This window comes from Symsagittifera roscoffensis, chromosome 9, assembly GCF_963678635.1.
Source record: "Symsagittifera roscoffensis chromosome 9, txSymRosc1.1, whole genome shotgun sequence".
NCBI classification, from domain to species: Eukaryota; Metazoa; Xenacoelomorpha; order Acoela; family Convolutidae; genus Symsagittifera; species Symsagittifera roscoffensis.
In genome coordinates, this window is record NC_087070.1 from 32,748,580 (window position 1) to 32,763,353 (window position 14,774).

Here is a 14,774-nt window from a genome sequence, read left to right on the forward strand (position 1 = left end):
GCTTAGTTCCTGTGGCTCGATGGTTCAACTTTATTCCAAGTTGCTGTAACCCCCAAGCTTGAGACGACAAAGCCCACTAATTTAGATTATTTTCTGTCTGCTTATTTTTGTCTGCTATTTTCCCCAGAAAAGATTTTTTTGAAAACTTGACTTCCGTGTAGCATTCCCAAAGCTCTTTGTAAAGTTACTACTGGTGCAGGCAATTTTCTTCGGGATATTTTGGGCGCTTGTTGTACTTTTTATTGACAAAAACAATTTTTTGAATGTTTTTCCGTTTGATTTTCATAACATTCATATTAGTATCGCAAGTGGTGCGAAGCTCAACTTCGCCTGTGTAAAAAAAATTAGTAGTTTTTACCCTCAAAACACACGCATTAACTCCGTTTTTCGGTCCTCAAACGACGCAATGAGAGGTTAGTAAATCGATATAATTTAAACGGACATTTTTTAAGCCGATACAAACCGAGTTGGTAAAAGTACAACCACTATAAAAAGTAAGTTTTGAATCGGCCGGATTTTTGAATTGCTAAAACACTTAAAGGCTCTTCAGTGAAATTGCTTACAGCAAAAATAAAGATAGGCCGAAACTGTTTTTGAACCGGAATACTCACCCTTTGAAAAGATAAACAGGACCTGGTCAGATTCCAACCCGGGGCCTTCGACGTCCCAAGCGTATGTGTTACCTTCAGGTTAAGTGTGCAGTAAACACACAAAAAAAGAGTTCATTATGAAGCAAGGTACCATCAGGAGTCCAGATGAGTCCTTTGGTGAACAAAATCTAGTACCCGATTTTGTTCACCAATTTTTGGGAAAAAGTCTTGTACCCGATAGCAATAAGTTCAGATTGGAGCCTTTCATAAACAGCTTGCACAATTCGAGGTTTCCGAACTCAGTTGGAACAAGAAAAAGACCTGTACCGAAGCGGAAAACCGGCATCAGTCATAAGTTGCCTCCACGGCTTATCAACTCATGATTGCTCTTTGTGTCATAAGATGTGCTTGTCTCGATTTCATTGATGTGAGATCACATTGAAAAGACCAACCAAATTGGGGAAATAGAAGTTGATGTATAACAGTCACAGGTAGCTCGTTTTAATTCATGACGCAACTGTGTGGAAAATTAATTCCAACTTTTTTGTAGGCTTCAACCATAGTTGGTTTATCCATTAAAACGAGTATCGCTTAGAACTTCCATTGCTTCGGGCGTAAAATTACGCTCAAATTAGGGAATTATTATTCCATAGACAAAATATGCTCGTCTAGATGCACTTTAAAAGGTGAAAGGTAGACACTAAGCTAAAAATTGAATGTATCTGAACAACTTTTCTTGCATATAATTAGTGAAATTAGTTTCTGCGATAATGCCACTTACCTTTGCATTAGTTTAGACCAAGATGACATTTCAAAAAATCCTTAAGTGTTCCCTGACGTACTTTAAATTACAGGAACAGTGCCTAACTTACGTACTTTTTCTGTGATTGTCATTTCCAACTTTCACCAGAATCAAAACAGTTATTCACTATTCTATCGCAAACTACGTTTCAGTCGCGAATAGTTATACAGCAAAAAAATTGATTATTTTGATTTTTTATTTTAATTTAACTGTTAAAACTTTCATATTGCATACTGAATTTTAATTCCGAGGAACTTGAAATAATAAGTTTCAGTTCTCACGCATTCACGCAAATCGTTTTCTTCACCCAGTTTATGTCCGAGGAGTTTCTCTTCGTAGTTGCGATTGTCGGACTCTTCATGTTTCTCTCGGCTCTCAAGCTAATTCTTTCTTCCCTGAATGACCAAAGCGACTTGGAAATAGAACTACCCAAAACCCGAAGACACAGTTTGAAACTAACCAGAAATAAAAACCCAAGCACAATGACCAGAATAGAAGCAGACGACACAGAACAAAGGCCAGAAAATCAGAACCAGATGAGAAGCGAGTTTTGTGCACGATATGCGGAGTTTGTGAATCGGATTCCTGAAATGGATCAAGACAACGATAGCGACGGATTTTCAGAGCCCCTGAAACAATTCCAATATAAAGCCCAAATCCCGGAGATCATAGTTACTCAACACTTCTGATGCGATATAGTAAGTGGGTTTTACTTCGTGTTCCGATTATCTTTGCTCGCTGGATTTGGGTCTGTTTTTCAGGCCCTCTAAAGCCAGCACAGAGATTAAAAGAGTAGTAGCATATTATGGTTATTTCAGTCATGAAAAAAATCAACTGCATCAGTAACAAATATCAGAGTTTTTGGCTGCTCAGACAAATTGGCGGCGTTCAGTTTACTTGATTTCTAAAGGCATGATCTAAAACCGTCAAAGAAGAACACCGAATACCCACTATATTGTCAGATTTTTCAGGTCAATTTTCTGCATTTGTGCTCTGCTAAAACTATCTATTTTTTTGAATGAATTTGAAGGCAGTTTTAGAAAAATCAAAATTTATTTGACTACAACATCTTTTTCCTAGCTATGTTCCGACCATATTCATTTAAGAAAAGAAATTCAAAAATTAAAAATTTTTTCAATCGAAAAAAGTCAATCGCAAGTTATTGTTGCAAACTTTGCATTCTAAAATTCCTGTTATTTTTTTATTCGCGAGAGTGGTCGGAACAAAAATTTATAAATTCACTGCTACCTGGCCCACAAAGGCTAAGTTCATAGAGCTTAGGCAATATTATCACGTCAGCAACATTTTTAGCGTCTTAAAGTAGAACCAATGTTTGGGTGGTACACAGGAAAGATCACCGTCTGGTTCAAGGTTGAGAAGCTGAAACGTGAATGCAATCAAGTGGCCGGATTCAAAACGAGATGCAGGGGCTAAATCGCCCCTGCATGCTTACGGTATGTTTCAAACACCTGTTTTCAAATAAACATGTTTGATTATTTCCATCAATTTGAATTTTTTTAACAGTAGCATTTTGTTTCAGATTAAATAGACGTTGTGCCGCTACCAAGCAAAATTTAGGATTCTATCAACAAAACTCAATTACCCCATCGAGCATGAAATTCATTCGTGCAACTTTCCAATCAACTCGGTGCTAAAAAAAAACATTTGAACGTGGTTTTTATTTATCTTTCTGTAATGTATAGGTAAATAGTAATTAAAATAGCAATGGCTACATCTTCTTTGTATACAGTTCCGCTTTTAATTTTATTTGCTGTTTAATTGGTTTCTGAAAATAGACAATTCTATTTAAAAATTCAAGTGCTTCTTTTTGCGAGGCACTCGTTCTTATTGGAAAGAGTTTTTGACTGCTACTCGATTTTTCTCCTTTCCCCATCAGTGAATTTCACTAGTATGTTTTTTCACTTTGTACGATTGTAATGAACGCTGAGAAGCGGAGTAATTACCATAATTCAACATATTGGCTTTTTATAGCCACATTGATTACAGCCACTAATTGCCGAATGAAATTGCAGTTTATGCGAGCAGGGGGAAAAGGGGAAAACGCAATCTAGAATGATACTACGTTGTCATTATGATCAATTCATGCGATACACTGCAAGCAAAAAGGTTAACTGCATCAAAATAGCTAGAACGTGCTATTCAGCATTAGAACTAGCTACCATCAGAAAATACAATGACATTTAACGAAAAATGACTCAATACTAATCAGCAAGACTTCAGTCAGTTGAATTTTATCTATAAAATAGTTTCTTTGAAAAGCCGAACAAACTTGGCCATCTTCAATTTTTGCCGACATTCAGAAAGTCAACTGATGAAAGTTTAATTTAAAGGAAAATCAATTCTCGTATTCAAGCTGATTCATTAATTATTTTTTCAAAGAAATAGTAAAACTGAAAGTCATGATTGCTAGATCCTTTTGCTCCCTTCATTCAAAAAGATAACAAGACTGCTCGTATCAGGGCGAAGCCCTGAATGTTCCGACTGCCTTTTAAAGCTTTATGGAGCAGTAATAATTTTAAAAATTTCAATTTTTAGAAAAAAAAAACAATTTTCATTTTTTTTACATTTAATTTTTTTTAAATAAAAATCATCCCGCCACAAGCCATATTAAGTATAAAAGGATAGATTTTGCTCCTTGTAACAAAACAATTATGGCAAATAAGCTTCTTTGAACCAATTTGGAATGATTTATAAGACGGATTAAATCTACGCTTACGCGTTAATAGCGCGAATTATATCGCGCGTTAATTGTCCCAAATTGGTCAAAATGGCAACCTTTAAAACCTCAGAACCTTACGAAAAATGATCACAGGTGAAATATCTTTTCAAACTTAAGCTCAAGACAACATTAATTTTTGAATGATTTAAAAAAAAAATCAAAAATGGCTAGTTAAAAAGTCGAAATTTGTCTGAAGAAAAAAAAACCCACCCCGAGCACAAATATTCCGTTACTTTCGTATCGAAAGTCGGAACAATAACCCTAATTTTTTGCGATACAATCATTGAATATTTTAAACAAGTAAACAGAGATGGCTGGTCCATTTATTTTAAAAATTACTTATTTTTCCGTACTCTGGAGCAGAACCATCTAGGCGTATTGCTAAAGATGATGTGAGGGGAAATTGGAATCAATTGTGGAAAATTGTAAATTTTTGAACGTACAACGAAACTAATTTTACACTACGAAATGATATAATATCAGATGTGATTATCTTTTACCAATCAGAACAAGACTGCTTATATCAGGGCAAAGCCCTGAATGTTCCGACTGCCTTTTCAGGTTTATCGAGCAGTAGTAAAATAAAAAAATTAAATATAAAAAAAATGAAAAATTTTTTTTCTAAAATTTGATTTTTTTTATGAAATCATCCCCCCACACGCCATATAAAGTTTAAAAGAATAGATTTTGCTCATTGTAACAAAACAATTATTGCCAATAGCTTCTTTCAACCAATTTGGAACGATTTAAAAGACGGTTTAAATCTCCGCTTACGCGTTAATAGCGCGAAATATATCGCGCGTTAATTGTCCCAAATTGACCAAAATGGCAATCTTTAAACCCTCATAACTTTACGAAAAATGATCACAGGTGAAATATCTTTTGAAATTTAAGCTCAGGACAACACTACCTTTTGAATGATATAAAAAAAATTCTGTCGAAAATGGCTAGTTAAAAAGTCGAAATTTGTCTGAAGAAAAGAAAACACACCCCGAGCACAAATATTCCGTCACTTTCGTATCGAAAGTCGGAACAACAAGAGAAGCCAGTATAAAAAGAGGAGTGAGTGCAAGTAGCTCAGATAATACCAAAAAAACAGTTCAAAATAAAAAACAAGTTTTTGTTTCGAAGAGATCAAGCATGCAGCTGATAAAACAGCAGATTGGATTAAATGAACTTTTCTAGTATTTTAATTAGTTACTTTTTAAAATTAGTTCATAATGGAAATTAATAAAAATCATCTTTTCTTTGCTAAAATTGGTTTGGAACAGCACAAATTTCAAAACAGATTTTCTCTACACATTTTGAGGGGAAACACATTTTCTGAATTATTCTTTTGAATCCGAATCATGACTGGCAGAGCTTAAATTTGAAATTTCAGGCATTAATATGATATCTTAAGCTTGCATGCTAAAATTGGCTTAAAAACACACTCCAAATTTTATTCAAAATATCGAAAATTAGGTTTATATGCACCGAAAAGTTTATCATGACTCTTAAATTAAAAGAGAGCTTTTTAAAAAATCTCCGTCCGAGAAATCAGAAAAATGACAGTGAAAACAAACTAATTACAGAAAATTCTTGGTTGTTTGCAACACACTAATTGCAAAGACATTAAAACGGCAAAATGAAAACAAACTACATTGAAACATCACAAATTTGAATGAACTCTTTCGTAAACAATTCCCAATTTAAACTAACAAACAAAGTAGCAATAGCTTTTTTGCGAAAAAAATCTAAGACAAGCTAATGCTTAAAAATAGATAAGTTAAAACCAAACAATTATTTTGGCGAAAAAAGCACTTACGCTGCAATCCGAAACCCATATAATATCTAAAGCACAGTTTATGCACATAATATTGCATGAAAACTTCAAGAAACAAATTCAACGGGATACAGCTTACTCTCTTTAGAATCTAGCACGAAAATCTGAGCATTGTTAAAATGTGCGACTTGAATTAGTTAAACTCTGACAGTGCTGGAGCTACATTTCGAGTACTGAATTGAAAAGCAACTGAACCGAAAAAAAAATCATTCAAAAAAAGTATAATCAAGTTGGCGAAACAACATCGAGCATAAACTTGGTTAAATAAGGTTAACCAACGTTGTGGATATACAAAACTTTTAACCTGCCCGGTGATTTCACCACCGGGCCATCAATCAAACGAACAGTTTTAGAGGACCTTACCAATTGCATCTTTGTTTTTTAGAAAAAAGGAATTGGTGTTAGTAAAAATTCCCAACGAAAAAAGTTATAAATTAAAAATAATTCAGAAAGAATGAGAGAAATCTGAACAACAGAAAAAAATGAGCAATTTGAGATTTTATTTATCCCAGATATCATGCAGCAACAAACTTAACTACTTGCTGTTTGATGACAATGATGATTGGTTTTGCACTCTTTCTTAAACTCAAGAAAGTTAGAAGGATCAAAAAGCCTCACAGAAAAATACAGTCTTCAAGGCTCGGTTGAATGCAGCAAATTCGTCAATATAAATTACAAAAGCGAGCTCCAAGTTACCGCTACAAGTAACGCTCCTTGGTAGAAAATGATTCATCTCAAAAACTCTTTTCTGCATTATGGTACTACAAATTTCTCTCTGCGGATAGGGTTGACAAAAGCTGCTCAAATCTAGTTATGAAACACTCGAAACATAAAACAGCATACCTTAAACTTCATTGTTTGATGGATTGGCAGCCAATGTAAATTCTTTAGAACTTAGTTTCATGAAGACTTTCTCATACTGACGCCTAAAACAAATCTAGCGATTGTTGTATCTCAAAAGCCATGAATTACAATAATCAAGTCTGAACCGGATAAAGCTGGTAACGAACATTTTTCTTCAGTCAATGTTAAAAAACCGTTCAATGAAAAACAGTTTTTGCAATTCTAGGGTCACATTACCCGGGATGACCAAAAATACTAGTCATACAATTTCCATATATGGAAAAATGCTAGTCATACACTTTCCATACAATTCCATACGTACAGAAAATTGCATAAAAGGTCTATGATTAGTATTTTTTTCATATATGGAAATTATATGACTAACATTTTTCCATAAACCAAAAATATTGATTTTTTACATTTTATTTTCTCAAAATTTTTCGGTTGTGTTCGTAACCGAACACAAATGACATAAACCTTGATTACTCAAACGTAGTAACCAACGGTTTGGCCGTCTCACATTAAAAATGCATTGGAAACAGCTTGACATGTGTTACTACTGTCTCAGGCAAATAATATAACGAAAGTAATGAACTTTTAAATTTTGGCAATAATTTTCAAAGATGATTATTTCTACAATTTGAGTTTTTAAATTACCAGACATTGATCAAGGCATACAAAAACATGTCATACAAAAGAAAGAGGAATTTTTAGCGTTTTTGAAAAAAGGAAAAAAAATCCAATTTAGTGTATCCAGGACTACGTTATACACACAAAAAAAATAAATTTTGCATGCAAAATTTTTTTTTCAAAAAATGTTTGTTTGAATACGCAAATCAATTTGCGGTTGAAAAAAACACAAAAAATTTTTGTCGTCGCCATCAAAAAAAAGCTAGTCATACAATTTCCATATATGAAAATTGTATGACTAGTGTTTTTTTTTCAGAAAACAAAAATTTTAAAAAATTCAAAGTTTTCAGTCGTATCAGCCCAGAAAACGCTTCAATGTTTTGCCAGCAGTTGAATTGATTGATCAAAGCTTTTTTTCACAAAAAAAATTTTTAAGAAAATTCTAATCATACAATTTCCATATATGGAAATTGTATGGTTAGCATTTTTTTTCATACCGTTTTTTTCCCTTTTTTTATGAAGAGATACCAATTTCGATACCAAAACAACTATAAAATACCTTTGAAATTGGATTAAACTCATTTTGCAAAAATGTATGAAATTTGTATGACTAGCAATTTTCCATAGACTAAGTGTATGAAATTGTATGATTAGCATTTTTGGTCTATGGAGGTCAACCCGGGTAATTGCAACAATGATTAATCTGCTTCTCTAAAGACATTGTAATCTAAGCAAAAACCCAGAAGCTTTATCGAGTTGAACAGGTTTCGTATGCTTTTTGTAGTAGTCTACCAAAAAGTAAAACTTCGGATTATTTTCGTTCAAAATGAGCCTAAGATGTAATTGAGAGCATAAAGGTTCAATAGATCCGTAAATAATTGAGAATAATCGGCGCAAAAATGGTAGGCAACATTATTGTCGATAAGATACTCGAGCAGAAAATTGAGATGAAGGCTGAAGAAAATTGGCCCAAGAACCGAGCCGTTAGGCAACCCCGCGTTTCAACCTGAATATTTTCGGAAAGGTAACGGTTTACCATAACTTGTACAAAACTGTCGGAAAAGTAAGATTTGCAGAAGTTTTGACAGTATTAGCAATACCAACATTTTTTTAGAACTGCGTGATCTATTGCGTGATCTATTGTATGGTTATGTGTGATCTATTGTATCAAATGCTGCTAAAAAATCTAACGATACAACATACAAGTAGTTTCTAGAATTAGGTTTGGAATGAATGTAATCGAGCAAAGAAAAGTTTCTTAAGAATTATTTTTACGGTATGCCGATTGGAGTTTAGGCCACAAATTATTCGGTGACAGATGTTCGATAAACTGGGCAAGAACCGGCTTTTCTGTAAATTTCGAAAGAGCAGATAAGTGTAATTGGCGACAGCTTGACAATGCTTCTTTGTTCATACTATGTTTGAGGAGCGGTCTTATTACTCAATGTTGAATACGTTAAGGAAAACTCCGGATAAAAGAATCAATTAAAAATATCTATGAAAAATTCTTTCAATTGTTTAAATTTATCGTACAAAGTAAAAAAAATTTTGAATAATTAATCTGCCTTAAACGTAAAGTCGGTTAGTCAATAGTTTTGTGTAGACATTTCTTTCATGCTGCGTTTTTGCCAATTCACCTTGTCTTCTTTTTTGTTCCGACTTTCAATACGAAAGTAAGGCAATATTTGTGCTCGGGGTGGGTTTTTTTTTCTTCAGACAAATATCGACTTTTTAACTAGCCATTTTTGACGGAGATTTTTTATATATAATTCAAAAAATATTGTTGTCCTGAGCCTAAATTTGAAAAGATATTTCACCTGTGATCATTTTTTGTAAAGTTATGAGGGTTAAAGATTGCCATTTTGGCTTTGGGACAATTAACGAGCGATATATTTCGCGCTATTAACGCGTAAGCGGAGACTTAATTCGTCTTATAAATCGTTCCAAATTGGTTGAACGAAGCTTATTCGCCATAATTTATTTGTTTCAAGGAACGAAATATATCTTTTTGTACTATATATGGCGTGTGGGGTGATGATTTTCATCAAAAATTTCAAGTTTTAGAAAAAAAATTTTCATTTTATTTTAATCCATTTAATTTTTTTCATGTTATTACTGCTGCTCCATAAACCTTACAAAGCAGTCGGAACATTCAGGGCTTCGCCCTGATACGAGCAGTCTTGTTTAATTATAGGATAATTCAACACTTAGCGAGTCATTTAGTTATCACGCAATTGAGTTTGCAGGAGTTTAGCGGAAAAGAGATTGCTTAGGCTCCATACCCGAGCAATTACTGTAATAGATGTTAACGAGGAACTCTTGGCACTCTTGCACATAAATTTTTTTCTAAATCAGTCTATTTTGCGAACAATCAATTTTTGACTTTCAAAGACAGAGACGGATTCAAGTTTTTTATATCTAAGTTCTTTGAAAAACGTTTAAATCTTTGAAAAATTAAGAAAAATCACATCTCGGATGCTAAAACTAAATGGGCAGCCGCATCTTGACGCAAGATTTGCTCTTACAGTACCCAACTACAGCGTTGGGAATTTCAAATTTTGAGAAACTTAAAATTAAGTTTTCTAGAAAAAAAAACTTTTTAAAAAAACCAGAAAAAAAAACGTCATATCTCGAACACCACCAACAGATTTGAGCGGCCACAATTGGAGGCAAGATCTCTCGCAATCACTGAGAGTACTCTGACAACCCCCAACTAGAGGGGTTAGGAACTTCAAAGTTTGAAGAAAAAAAAATTAAGTTTTCTGAAATTTTTTGAAAAAATAAAAAACGTCATATCTGGAAAACTACAAAGACTTGAGTAGTCACAAGTGGAGGCACGATTTGCAACACCTGAGACCTTGAAACCACTCTGACAGTCACAAACTAAACGGTTGGGAAATCCAAATTTGAAGAAATAAAAAAATATTTAAGTTTTCTGAAAAAAAATTACAAAAAAAATTACACAAAAAACGCTATATCTCAAAAACTACAAGGATTTGAGCAATCATATTTGGAGAATAAATTCACAACTCCTGGGAGTACCCTGACACAGCCTAACAATAGAGGTGAGAACTTCAAATTTTGTGAAATTATTTATATCTAATTTCTTTTAAAAATCTTGAAAAAATCCTAAAAAACATGAAATCTCAAAAACTACAAAGATTTGAGCAGTCATATTCAGAGGGAAGATTCGCAACTCCTGAGACTACCATGACATCCCCCAACTACAGGGTTGCGAACTTCAATTTTTCAGAAACTTTAAAAATTAAATTTTAGAAATTTTTGAAAAATCTCAAAAACTGCCGTATCTCGTAAACTAAAAGAACTGCTTATTGATATATGGAGGCCGAAATCGCAACATCCGGGGAAACCCTGACAGCGTCTCACTATTGGGTTGCTACTTTCAAACTTGGTGAAGTAAACACTGATTTCAAACAGGAAAATCGAAAAAAATCTTAACCATTGCAATATACGATATAGTTTAAACATGCAAAAATAATACGTTGAAAAAGCTTAAAAATGGCGAGATAGTGAAGCCCGCATTTAAAAAAACAATAGATAGATTGTGATATATGCTCCTCGATATGATAAAAAAGTTTCTTGAAGATTAAGAAGAGGAATTGGAAACCCTTTACGTCTGCACAGTTACAACACTTATATGTGGTGGTATTTACAAATGTATCAGAACGTAATAATCTCGAACTGTTTTGATCTTGTGAGCACCACACTAACTAGGTTGGTCGAAATTAGTACGTCATGTATGGATCATTTTTAACGGAAATATTTGCAAAGTATCGGAAAAAGTGCTTGATAATGAGTGTTTCCCTGATCACTATCCAATTTTATTGAAACTTCATGTTGCTCAGGTAAGAAAAGCTTCATTTTCGCATCATGTTTGCGCATTTTCATTTCTTAACAGAGAGCTTACTCAAGTTCAAACCTTAATTCAAGAAAAATTAAAGACCTCAGGAGATGTTGACCTCAGTTACATTTAAAGCAGCTAATGATATTTTTCAAAAAAAAAACAGTTTGAAGTTCGTTGCAGTTTTGCTCCTCTGCGAAAAACCGGTGAAGGATAAAACTTCAGGCAGAGTGTTTTATTAAATCATCAAAAAATCGAACAACAGGAAAAAAGAACGCTTTTTAATGGAAGACGTAAAGTAGAGATGAGAATAAGAGCAACAAAAAAATCTATCTGAGAAATCAGAATTTAGACATTTACTGCAAATTTGCTGATATTTTTTTAGTGAAACGTTTTTTTAATACATCTTTAGCTGAGTTCTAAGATCAGATATATTTTTAAATAATCCAACAAAAAAGTGTTTCGACCAATTATTTTTTGAACTCAAACACTCACGGAAAAAAATTTTGCGAGAAATCAAAGAAGTATAAGCAAAGATTACCTACCGATTGGTAGGATATTATTACAAGGAATACTCATGCAAACAAAAATTTATAGCAGGGACGGTTTTATACTTTTCACAAAAGGGGTGGACGACGGATTTTCAAAAAAAGCCGACCTTTAGTTCTTTCTCTAGGTCATCCAAATTGGTCACTTATTGAAACAATATGACCAAAAAAATGCGTTTTTTGGCGACCAAACCCAAAATTTTGTATAGGCGCAATTATATACTTATGGCGGCAAAGGTGCCTATAAAAAATTTGGGTTCGAGAAGGTCGAATCCCTGAGGGGCAAAATGATTTTGTTTTTGAGATTCGATATTGCGCTAAATTTTGCTATATAAATATTTCCTTATTTAAAGTACATTTTTTAAAGAAGCTCAAATTTATTGCAATTTTCCCACTTTCACCTTAGTTCATTGTTTTACCGTTATTGCCTCACTGGTCTGCATCGTTTCAATTTTCAACCTTTCGGAATTTGGCCGAGCAGAGAAGTGATCGCCGATTTCTTAATTATCAGCAAAACTATCAGCTCTTAAATTTGTGAAAAGCTGATTCTTAAATGACATTGTCTTGATACAAAGTATTTGAAAACCTTCGCCCGTGTTAATCAAGCTCCAAATCTGTGCTCCAAATACCATATAGCTATTGCGCATCCAATAAATTTGAGCCACTTTGGATGATTAAAGCAAAAAGAATTGGATCACGCTGATAATAAAATTACACCAACTTAAGTTACAAAAAGTTGCCACTAAAAGTAAAAAAGGAAAACTTTGCACTTTCATCCTCGTTCGATAAAAAATAAACAGATAGGTTAAATTCTACTATTCATGAAGTTTGATATTGATAATATGAAAATAGAAAGCAATGAAAACAGTAAAACCGTTGAGCAAAATTCAAACCCAAGTGATTTTACAAATTTTCCAATTAGTATAAAATTTTTGATAAACGAAGTTTTAAACTAAGTCTACATTCTCAATGTAATATGATTGATTAATTTGGCCTTTTCTTCTTCTGGCAAAAATGTGGCTCGAGCTGCATTTTCACGGATTGTGAACAAATACTCTTCTGAAAATCCGAGAACATCCCGACATATTTTGATACTAGGAAGTAAATTCCCGAAGAAAAGAGAGTCATCACAACTGATTGAGAAATTCACTTCGTGTTTCTTGCCCAGGAGAATCGGGTTGTTCGGGTCATCGAAACTAGTTCCCAGGCTACTAAGTGTCTTGGCCGAAATAGGACAGTACTCAAAAGGAACCCGTTCAGCCTTGCAGCGTGCTAAGAGATTCTCATCTTTGAACAGAGCATACCCATGCCCAATTCTGTGACTCTTGATTTCGTCCAGAGCCCGTTCTATATTCTGTACCATGCCCTGTTCGCCTGCGTGGAAAGTACATCCATAGCCTAGACTTCTCGCAACTCGATACCATTCCTTTGTGAGTTCTAACTCTTCAGTCGACCACGCCAGATTCTCATTTCCTGCCATGTCAATTCCTACAATCTTCGGGTTGCTTTTGTAATGTCTGATCAACTTTGTTAGGGGCTGGAGCCATTGAGTCTGGCCTCTCAGGTTACAGAATATCAAAGTAGATTTGACGCCGAAGTCTTTTTCACCGCGTTCGAGTCCCATTAAGATCGCATCCACTACATCGTGCACACAGCATGTTTGTATGCAGTCGAAGTCAAGATCACCACCACTATTCCTGAGTAAGAAAAAAGGAGCCACTCTAGTTTCGAAAAATGCCACTCGATTGTTATACTGGTCTTCGACACACTCATAGGCCAGTCGTTCCAGCGCGTCCGGGTTTCCCTGGATGACGGGAAGGAACATTTGGAAGCATTCTAGAAAAGGCACTAGACTATTGCTGGCATTCAATGCTTCCTCGAACTTTTGGTCGTCGAAAGGGATGTCATACTGTTTTACAGTCATATGTTACTATATGTGTTACACCATTTAGAATAGTATCTCAAAAAAGATGACTTAATATTGGTCCAAATGAACCGCAATCACACCCATCAGCCAAATAACAAGTGCTCAAAAACTGACAAACTGATACATGACCGCGTAAAATCTGCAGCATATTATAATTCATTTTGAATTCAGTTACGGGAGAACAATTCAACCGTAGTTTGAAATTATAAGTAACTGAATTCTCATTCAAAACACGCCTTGATTAAGTTAATCGTATCACATCAGCCGGTATAGCCACATATAGTAACACATTATCATCACCTGTTTGGCTAATTCACAAACTGTCTTCTTTCTTATAGATCCGTCAAGATGGTGGTGCAATTCCACGTTGTAGAAGCCAGACAGGAAGCCAGAAGTACTAAACATAGTTATGAGTTCCTAGAGCGCCCAAGTTCCACAGATGCCGATTTGATTCCTCTCTTACTCAAAAAATTCGAATAAAAAGCAAAAATTCGAACAAAATCCCCAATTGCCGCTTAGTGGGTTTAGCATCTAACTCTAACGTTTGCTTGGGCCCTAAGTACAATGTACGAGATGTTTAAAATAACTTTGCCGTTAAGTTCAATAATGAACGAGATTTGGGTAAGATAAAGTTACGGAAGTCGATTGTCAGCAGGTTGATTCGGTATTGAATGAGAGGTTAAACTTATTTTGGATTGACTCTTCTTGCAATTTAATTGGCATTTGAAATCAGTCAATGTAAACTTTTCATAACATAATCTGAAACAACAAGATTGAACATTAACATTACCAGAAATCACTTTAAGAGAACATTGAATTTCTATTTGAAATTCAAGTCACAATGACCGAAAAATTAACGGCGAAAAGGTACAAAAAATAACATCTATAATTCAAAAATAACATCGTGTCGAATGAGAACAAAACATAGCCAATATGAACTTGATTTAATGAGCCCAATGAAAATTTTAGCTACCACCACCGGTGGGAAGGAACTATTGCACAGGATC

General features: G+C 34.2%; 1 protein-coding gene across 1 annotated transcript; it reads right to left on the reverse strand.

Annotated features, from left to right (window-relative positions):
• Window positions 1–12,650: 12,650 nt before the first annotated feature.
• Window positions 12,651–14,522, reverse strand: LOC134854005 (adenosine deaminase-like). The gene is made up of 2 exons (XM_063870065.1): window positions 14,068–14,522; window positions 12,651–13,749 (listed from the first exon to the last, which is right to left on the reverse strand). Exons 1-2 carry the CDS (start codon window positions 14,170–14,172, stop codon window positions 12,799–12,801), a joined length of 1,056 nt encoding a protein of 351 aa, XP_063726135.1. The 5' UTR covers window positions 14,173–14,522; the 3' UTR covers window positions 12,651–12,798.
• Between the last annotated feature and the right edge of the window lie 252 nt (window positions 14,523–14,774).